The sequence below is a fragment of the Bubalus bubalis genome, chromosome 16 (genome assembly GCF_019923935.1).
Source record: "Bubalus bubalis isolate 160015118507 breed Murrah chromosome 16, NDDB_SH_1, whole genome shotgun sequence".
Lineage (NCBI taxonomy): Eukaryota > Metazoa > Chordata > Mammalia > Artiodactyla > Bovidae > Bubalus > Bubalus bubalis.
In genome coordinates, this window is record NC_059172.1 from 5,172,370 (window position 1) to 5,182,854 (window position 10,485).

General features: G+C 37.8%; 1 protein-coding gene and 2 pseudogenes across 1 annotated transcript; all 3 read right to left on the bottom strand.

Annotated features, from left to right (window-relative positions):
* Positions 1 to 2,237: 2,237 nt before the first annotated feature.
* Positions 2,238 to 3,219, bottom strand: LOC112579636 (annotated as a pseudogene).
* Positions 3,220 to 4,627: 1,408 nt separating this feature from the next.
* LOC123465020 lies at positions 4,628 to 5,381 on the bottom strand (annotated as a pseudogene).
* Positions 5,382 to 8,818: 3,437 nt separating this feature from the next.
* LOC112579424 (olfactory receptor 5F1-like) lies at positions 8,819 to 9,788 on the bottom strand. The gene has a single exon (XM_025265867.3). It carries the CDS (start codon positions 9,761 to 9,763, stop codon positions 8,819 to 8,821), a length of 945 nt encoding a protein of 314 aa, XP_025121652.3. The 5' UTR covers positions 9,764 to 9,788.
* Positions 9,789 to 10,485: the final 697 nt, after the last annotated feature.

Consider the following 10,485-nt stretch of genomic DNA (forward strand, 5'->3'; position numbering starts at 1 on the left):
TATCTAAGAACATTCTTCACACTCATCTCCCACATTCCACATAGCCATTGCACTAACATGTGAATGCACTCACCTGGGCACAGGTGTCTGAGTCCACAGTTTAAAGATGGTTCACCCAAACTATTTATTGCAGCTATTTAAATAAGAACCAAGAGAAAGTGTTTATCTCTTTTTTTCTGTAGTTGTATTTTATTTTTTAGACTGGGAATTGTTTTCCATATCATCTTCCTCACTATTGACTGGAGAAAATTTAAAGTCAGACATGAGGGAGATAGAGGATAATAAAACAATGTATAAAAAGTATGTATGCATTTTTCATCTTTCTATTTTCCTTTACCCATGAGTTAATGACTGACACACACAGTGCAACCATGACTAATAAATTGTGTTTTTACATCTTATTTGTTTTATAACAAAGGGAAACATGATAATACAATTTCAGGAGATTTAACGCTTTGAGCCCAATTCACAAATTCAGAGTTTTAGACATAGCAATGTGTCTACAGAATGGCTAGTATCACAAAGTTTAAAGAGAACGCTAACATAAGTACACATCAATTTCCCATCCACGGCAGTAAATTATATCTCAGGTTAGCAAAAAATGACCACATTTCTGTTTTCTGGTGCCGTACTTTCCATTTGACATACATCCCACATAGCTTCAATAAAGCTATTTGTTTTAAAATTATTTCTATAAAGCTACAGATTGAAAATAAAGCTATCTAATTGCAATAAGTTATATATTTGCAACCTACTCTGGTATTCTTGCCTGAAGAATCCCTTGGATAGAGGACCCTGGTGGGCTACAGTGCGTGGGTGTCAAAGAATCAGATGCAACTTCAACTTAGATAGCATATTCAAAAGCAGAGACATTGCTTTGCCAACAAAGGTCTGTCTAGTCAAGGCTATGGTTTTTCCAGTAGTCATGTATGGATGTGAGAGTTGGACTGTGAAGAAAGCTGAGTGCCGAAGAATTGATGCTTTTGAACTGTGGTGCTGGGGAAGACTCTTGAGAGTCCCTTGGACTGCAAGGAGATCCAATCAGTCCATTCTAAAGGAGATCAGTCCTGGGTGTTCCTTGGAAGGTATGATGCCGAAGCTGAAACTCCAGTACTTTGGCCACCTCATGCAAAGAGTTGACTCATTGGAAAAGACTCTGATGCTGGGAGGGATTGGGCGCAGGAGGAGAAGGGGACAACAGAGGATGAGATGGCTGGATGGCATCACCAACTCGATGAACATGAGTCTGAGTGAACTCCTGGAGTTGGTGATGGACAGGGAGGCCTGGCGTGCTGTGATTCATGGGGTTGCAAGGAGTCGGACAAGACTGAGCAACTGAACTGAAGCAACTAACACTACCACCACTACTACATATTTGCAGTAAAGTTATGTGCACATTAATCTGTACAGTTTACATATTTTCACATAAATTCAGCTACTTCATATTGGAGTTTTTATTCTTCTACACTTAGCCATTTGAATTTTACCTTCTTGACAGTATACTGTTTATTTTCCTTTGAAACGTGATTAGCTGAGTATGTGTGCATGTGTCTTTGTGTTTATGTACTAATATCATCTGCAACAGAGTAATTGAGAGAAGGGTAGGGAACTTTTGAGAAGAAAACAAAGAATAGAAGAAAAACTATCATAAATTTGTGTGTTCAAGTCAGACAGCAGTTTTTTAAATAACACTCTTTTACACCAATTCATATTTTTTTTCTTTAACAGATATGTGTGTTTTTCCAGGGATAAAGGAAATGATAGTTGGCATCTTTACTGTTGCTATTAAAAGGATAATCCTGTATTTAGACTTAAGCAACTCTGCAGGAAATAATTCCAGAAATAAAACTGGAATCTATTTTAAAGTTTAAAAAGTTTTATATATGTTGTATATAACACTCTCTCACAAACTATAAATAGTGAAAAACACATGCATCAGGAAAAAATAAATTGACAGTTGCAAATACTCTACATGGCTAGTTTCATGTGATATTGTCGATTATTGACTCTAAACACTGAATTGCTTATTTTTATAACCCAAATTTCTTTACAAGTTACCCCTATTTCTGAGAACCCAAAAGAAATATAGAATGATTAGACGACACTTCCATAGTTTTATATATAACTTTGGTAACTTTGCTTATATCTAATTGGATACATGTATGTGAATATGAATGGATTTGATTAATTAGAAAATATTCTAATGAAAAACTAACTTGAGTCTAGCTTTTCAAATTTCAATGTACTCTATTTAATGCAGAAAATTCACCAAAAAATCCCAGGAGTGAGGGGACTATTTTCCTAGTAATTACATTCCATAAAGCCTTCTTTACTTCCTTATTCCTGAGGCTGTAGATCAAAGGATTCAACATGGGGATGACCACTGTGTAGAACACAGAAGCCACTTTGTCCTGAGTCAAGGAGTAGCTGGAGGAAGGTCTGAGATAAGTGTAGATGGAGGTGGAATAGAACAGGAGGATGGCTGTCAGGTGAGATGCACATGTGGAGAATGCTTTGCGCCTCCCCTCCCCTGAATGCATACGGAAGATGGAGAAGAGAATGTAGCAGTAGGAGGCGAGGGTCACCAGCAGAGTTCCAACCATATTCACACCAGCAAATGTGGAAAAGATGCTTTCATGCAGGTGTGTCAGAACAGGAGAGCTTAAAAAGTGGGGCGCCGTCACAGAAGAAGTGATGGATGATATTGGAACTGCAGAATGGCAAGCTGCTTACATAACTGGTGTTCACCACAGAGTTCAACAGTCCTGCTGTAAAAGCCCCTGCTGCCATTTTCAGGCAGACCGTCCTGGACATGATCAAGGAGTAAAGGAGAGGGCTGCATATGGCCACATAGCGGTCATAGGCCATTAACCCAAAAAGGATGCATTCAGTTGTGGCAAAAAGGATAAAGAAGTATATCTGCAGAAAGCAGCCAGCAAAGGAGATGGACTTTTTCTCTGATAACAGATCTACCAGCATCTTTGGGGTGACGGTGGATGAATAACAAACATCTACAAAGGACAGGTTAGCCAGGAAGAAGTACATGGGTGTATGAAGTCGGGAATCAGCTCTAATTAAGAGGATCATCCCAACATTCCCCACAACTGTCACTGTGTAAACCACAGAAAAAAAGAAAAAGAGGACAAGCTGCTGCTCCCAAGTGTCTGCTAAGCCCAACAGGATGAACTCCGTCAGCAGAGTGTAATTTTTTCTGGCCATTTGTCACAGGTATAGTATGCTTAAATTTGCATTAGGCCCAAAGTTTACAGGAAATAGTACAAATATGGATGAGTTTTAGTGGTTGGCATATAGAATACATAACGCCTAGGATAATAGAGCATAGTAAATACTGAAACTGACATAATAGTTAAGTTAGTAGAAAAAATGAATAACTGTTGGAATTTATTAAGCAGTTGTATCACATTTGGGTTGAGGGATTAAAAAATGACTGGTCAAGGTCCACATATTTCATTTCAAATTATTTTTTTCTTTTTGAAAATCCAGTATCTATGTTGTATTCTTTCTTTTCTAGCCCACATACAAAACATAGAATATAGACATGTCCTTGCTGAAGTCTATCACATATCTTCTGAACAGACACTTAATTTTAACTCAAATACATTTTTTTTTCTTCTCCTCAAGATCATTCTGTATGTTCTTCAACTCAATAATTCATTCATCACCACCTGGAAATTGCTTTTGTGTTCTCCAAGCAGCAAAAGCAGCCCATTTCAAATAACCAAAATTTGGGCATGTATTATATTGTTTAGAAGAGGAGGGCAAGGCAACCCACTCCAGTATGCCTGCCTGGAGAATTCCATGGACAGAGGAGCCTGGTGGGCTACAGTCCATGGGGTCACAAAGAGTCAGACATGACTGAGTGACTAAGCACAGCACAGCATATTGTTAAGAATGATTTTGTAGTAAACCAATAACCATTCTCATCACAAACCACACTATCAAATGAATGCCATATAGTAGCAGACACTATACCTTTCCACGGCAATGAATGGCAGTACCAAGTTCCTATTGCATTCTTCCCAGTACTATCTTATTTAGTCAAGTATTTTCTTTTTTGTCAAAATCCCTAATAAATCAGTTGAGGCACAAAAAATAAAAAGAAGACAGTTTTCATGTTTTAAATGAAATGAAAATCAGTGAAAATTTGAATTAGCTCTTTGTAAAAATTTGAGACAGCTTCTGAGTATATACACATTGCTGCCTCTTTATTTTGTTCTCCTTAAACAGAGTTGGGTGCACTTGGGGACTGGTTTATAGATTTGGTTGTGAAATCAATCCTCTAAAGGCAGAAGCTGCAGTCTCAAAAGTAATTAAAATGTGATCACACCCAGAGAGATGAATCAAACACTAGTGCGATCTTCATCATAACCCAGTTCCTGATCTCTGTCTTTTTAAAGTTTTTGCTTTATTTAAAAATGGTTATTTAATTGCCTCTTTCTTTGTAGTGTTAGCAGCTTAGTCCAAATGGATATATAACCTACTACCATACTACTGTCCTTCCCTGTGTGGGTTTGTGTGTATCCCTCACCTTAGCAGAGTAATTTTAACTTTTATTCCACATTTGTTCTTGAGTGAAAATAATCAGAAGGGGAAAATAACTACTAACCTAATGCCTACATGAGTATTTATTGACTGAGATGAACAACATGGACCACAGATGGTTGAGATGGATTACAACTTTATGAGAGAGAATGTGGGAGTAGGAGGTGAGGGTCACCAGCAGAGTTCTGACCATATTCACACCAGCAAATATGGAAAAGATGCTTTCATGCAGGTGTGTGTCAGAACAGGAGAGCTTAAAAAGTGTGTGGGAGGGTGCTGTCACAGAAGAAGTGATGAATGATATTGGAACTGCAGAATGGTAAGCTGCTTACATAACTGGTGTTTACCATGGAGTTCAACAGTCCTGCTGTAAAAGCCCCTGCTGCCATTTCTATGCAGAACATCCTGGACATGACCAAGGAATAAAGGAGAGGGCTGCTTATGGTCACATAACAGTCATAGGCCATTAACCCAAAAAGGATGCATTTGGTGTGGCAAAGGCTATAAAGAAGTACATCTGCAAAAAACAGCCAATAAAAGAGATTGTCTTCTTCCTGGAGAATAAATCTACCAGCATTGTCGGAGTGATGGTGGAGGAATAACAAACACCCACAAAGGACAGGTTAGCCAGAAAGAAATACATGAGTGTTTGAAGTTTTGAATCAGTCCTGATTAAGAGGATCATCCCAACATTCCCCACAACTGTAAACATGTAAATCACCAAGAAAAGGCAAAAGGGGGATAACCTGTAGCTCCAATGTATCTGCTAATCCCAACAGGATGAACTCTGTGAGTGAAGTGCAACTTTTTCTGCGCATTGATTACAGATACAGTATGCTTAAACTTAAACTGGGTGTGCATATTTCCCATTGCACAATTTACCAGAAATAGAAATATTGATAAAGTAAAACATATAGGGAAAAGAAACCTGGGACAACAGAGCACGGTAAACAGAGTCAGAGGAGAATTAGTAAACAAATGAATAAGCATTGGATTTCATTAAGTAATTGGCTCTATTAATTCTGGACTAAGGGATCCACTAATGACTCATCTAAATACAGATGAGAGGGTAACAGGCAGGAAGGCCAGGGGTCTCCAAATGGAGGAAATAGCCTGCAAGTGTCAGACATTTTTATCTCTCTTAAGCGGCAGGAGGAAACAAACTAGCAATATTTTTTTCCTTCTCTATACAAATTTAAAGAGAGGTTTCTCTCAAAATACTGTGTTGCCATAATGACACCTGGTTTCGCCTGAAGTTAGCTATTCTTGAGCCTAGAGATAACCAATGCCTTTTTCTTATGGAAATGTTTGTCTTAAGCTATGCTAATGTACTACGCCTTTACCCCAAACTCTGTCTCCAAGTCGATTCTGCCTCTTGGCCCAAAACCTACCTGACAAACCAGTATGTTATACTCAGATATTGTTCCCCTTATCTATGTAAATGAAACTATTTGTATGGTGGTCTGCCCTTCTTTAAGATTCAAGTTAATTATTTTATGGCCCAAGATAAACCATTTGGTGCCAAGATTATCCCAAAATGCATCTTATGGGCGAGGGGCCTGGTGCTATTCTAAATTATAAGACATTCCTTTCTTTCATTAACAGACTGCTAGTGACTATATAACATCCAGCTGAAGACTAGCAAGGGGGTACTCTTTCTGCCCCCTTCTGATGCCTATGTCAGAAGCTTTCTCTATCTCCTTTATACTTTAATAAAACTTTATTACACAAAAGCTCTGAGCAATCAAGCCTTGTCTCTGGCCCAGGATTGAATTCTTCTCCTCCGGGGGCCAAGAATCCCGGTGTATTCGCATGATTCAACAACAACCTTTCACAGATACATCACCTAAGGTTCTTTTTCGAATGCAGCATCTAAGTTCTATTCTTTCCCCTCTAGTCCATATCCAAATGCAAAGTACAGAATTATTCTTGCTGAAGTTTTTTTTCCATTCTCTGAGCAGGTATTTGGATTTAACCGAAATCATTTTTTTTTTTTTTTCTCAAGTCTGCTTTCTATATTCTTTAACTCCAAAATTTATGTATGGTCACTTGGAAATCATTTGTGTGTTCTCCAGGAAGCAAAAAATAGCCCAATTAGATAACTGATATTTTGACATCTATCATATTCTTAATGATGATATTGTAGTGTATTAAGGCACACAAATAAATGTTCTCATTTCAAAGTGCATTATCAGATTAATGCCATGTGGTAGCACACACTATAACTATTTATGGTGGTGAATGACAGAGTCTGCACCAAGTACGTAACAGCATTTTTCTCAGTACTAACTTGTCTAGTCTATTATTTCTGTTTGTACTAGTATCCCTAATAACTCAGGTGAGGCATAAAAAAAAACATAAAAAATGCAATTTTCGTGTTTTAAGTGAAATGTAAAGCAATACATTTTGAATTACCACTTTGTAAACATTTGAGACACATTCTGAGTATATGCATATTGCTATCCTTTTATTTTGTTCTCCTCAAAGAGGTTTAGGTAACCTTGGGGACTGGATTATAGGTTTTAATTGTGTAATGAATCCTCTAAAGGCAGAAACTGCAGTCTCAGAAGTATTTAAATATGATCACGTGCAAGTAGATGTGATTAAACACTATATGGAACTTTCTGATTTCTCTGCTATTTCAAAGTTATTTATTTGCCAAATTAAAAAAAAAAAAGATCTATGTAATTTTCTCTTTCCTTGAAGTTTAAGCTTATTCCAATGGTTACATAATCCTCTACCAAATTATGATTCTTCCCTCTGTGTGTGTGTGTGTGTGTGTGTGTGTGTGTATCCCTACACTTGTCTGGCTGAATTTAACCTTCAGTTTAGCTCTGTTCTTGAAAGTGAATGTGTTAGTCACTCAGTTGTGTCTGACTCTTTGGGACCCCCTGGTGTGTAGCCTGCTGAACCCCCTTGTCCATGGAATTCTCCAGGCAAGAATACTGGAACTGGTTGCCATTTCCTTCTCCAGGGACCTTCCCAACCCAGGGATTGAACCCAGGTCTCCTGCACTGCAGGAAAATTCTTTAACAACTGAGCCAACATGGAAGCTCTGTTTTTAAGTGAAATAAATTAGAAGGAGACACTAACTTCTAACTACATGCCTACATGAGTGTTCATCAGACCCAGCTGGACTATATGGACAGCAGAGGGCACTGAATGGTATGACAGGTCATGGGATCTGCTTTGTTATATCCCAGATGACTTGAATATCATAACTTCTATCAGGAGCAATTTCAGCAGCAAGGACAAGGGAAGAGCCACAGGGAATATCCCTCCAAAAGTTCTAAGTGTGGTTAGCATCTTAGCAAGCCCTGAATCCCACTCAATTTCCTCCAGAATTCTACTATGCCACTCCATTCCACCTATATATTATTGCTTACCTTTAATATAATATACAGATTAACTGTAATGAATTTCATTGGTGACTGGTAGAATGCTTCCATAATCAGGAAATCCCTGAGACTGTTTTAAAGGATATGGGTCTATTTTATCCTTCAAAGATCAATCTACCTACTTTGAACTATACGTTGATTACACTCTGCTCTAGTTGACTGACTGTGCAGGTGGCTTTGTGTATAATATGTGCATCAGTCTGGGAGAGGAAATGTGAGAGAACAGGAAACTTTTGAGAAGAAAAGATGGGAACAGAAGAAAAGCTGTTGCAATTGGTGCTTTCTAACCAGACAGCAGTTTTCTAAACAAAATACATTTAAACAAATTCCTATATATTCTTTAATGAATAAGTATGTGTTTATGGGGATAAAGGAAATGAAAGTCCACATGTTTACTATAGCAGTTAAATGATATTACTGATTTTTGATTTAAGCATTACCGCCCTAATTCAATAAAGTGGAAATCTACACTGAAAACATTTTCGCACATGTGATATATACAATCCTTTACAAATCACAAATGTTGAAAAAATACATTAAAAAAGCTGAGAATTACAAGTATAATACACAACTAGATTCATGTAACATTGCAAAAATTATCTCTACTTAACCCTTTATTTCCATAACCAAGACAGCATTATGAATAAATCACATTTTAGAAATCTATAGGAAAACATACAATGATCAGAAAAAAGTTTCATGATCTTACATAAGTTTGATAAGTTATATCTAACAGGATTCGTGTCCATGAAAATTACCAGAACGTGATTATACAGATTAAGTTGTAATGAAAATAAGCTTGATCCAGTTTCTGAAAATTAAATTGTATATTCTATTTAGTTCAGAAAATTAATCAATCACAGAAATGAAGGAATCCTTTTCCTAGTAACTACATTCCATAAAGCCTTCTTCACTTCCCTGTTCCGGAGACTGTAGATCAGAGGATTCAACATGGGGATCACTACAGTGTAGAACACGGAAGCTACTTTGTCCTGAGTCAGGGAGTACCTGGAAGTAGGTCTCAGATAAGTGTAGATGGAGGTGGAGTAGAACAGGATGATGGCTGTCAGGTGAGACGCACATGTGGAGAACACTTTGCGCCTCCCCTGCCCTGCATGCATACGGAAGATGGAGAAGAGAATGTAGCAGTAGGAGGTGAGGATCACCAGCAGACTTCCAGCGATATTCACACCAGCAAAAATGGACAAGATGCTTTCATACAGGTGTGTGTCAGAACAGGAGAGCTTAAAAAGTGGGGGGCTATCACAGAAGAAGTGATGAATGACAATGGAACTGCAGAAATGAAAGCTGCTTATACAACTTGTGAGAACCATGGAGTTCAACAGTCCTGCTGTAAAAGCCCCTGCTGCCATTTTTAGGCAGACCGTCCTGGACATGATCAAGGAGTAAAGGAGAGGGTTGCATATGGCCACATAGCGGTCATGGGCCATTAACCCAAAAAGGATGCATTCAGTTGTGGCCAAGGCTATAAAGAAATACATCTGCAGAAAGCACCCAGCAAAGGAGATGGACTTCTTCTCTGATAATAGATCTACCAGCATCTTTGGGGTGATGGTGGATGAATAACAAACATCCACAAAGGACAGGTTAGCCAGGAAGAAATACATGGGTATGTGAAGTCGGGAATCAGCTCTGACTAAGAGAATCATTCCAAAATTCCCCACAACTGTAAGTGTATAAATCACAGAAAAAAGGCAAAACAGGGTAATCTGTAACTCCAGTGAGTCTGCTAAACCCAACAGGATGAACTCAGTGAGCAAAGTATAATTTTTTCTGGCCATTTATTACAGAAATTGTATGCTGAAACTTGAATTCACTCTAAATATTTTCCTCTCAAAAGTTTACAGGAAGTAGTAGGTCTGATAAAATTAATCACACATGAAAAAAATCTAGGATAACAGAGCATAATATATAGAACAAGTGAAGCAAGAGGAAAATTAGTGGACAAATGAGTAAGCATCATGCGTAGTCACTCAGTCATGTCTCTTTGTGACGCCATGGACTGTAGCCCACCAGGCTCCTCTGTCCATGGGATTTTTGCAAGCAAGAATACTGGAGTGGGTTGCCATTTCCTTCTCCAAGAATAAACATTGGCAATTATTAAGCAATTCTCCGTGTTAAAATACACTTGGGTTGAAGGATTCTCAAATTATTGGGCCAAGTACACATATTTCACTTCAGTTTCTGCAAATGCAATATATATATTCTATACTTTGTCTTCTAGCCTATATCCAAAATGCAAAGTACCAAACTATTCTAGCTGAAGTCTCTCCCATGGTCTGAACAGGTATGTGAGTTTAACTCAATGCAATTTTTTCTCCTCAGGACCACTTTGCATATTCTGCAACTCTAAAATCTATGTAAAGTAATTAGCCTCCAATTAAAAATAAAATAAAATAAAATCTATGCATCAATACTTGAAAATTGCTTCTGTATTCCCCATGCAGTAAAAAAATTCCATTTCAAATACTCATCATTTTGACATTTACCATATTCATAAACA

Coding starts and splice junctions, on each gene's coding strand:
- LOC112579424 (XM_025265867.3), bottom strand. CDS start 9,763: ATGGCCAGAAAAAATTATACTTTGCTCACTGAGTTCATCCTGTTGGGT.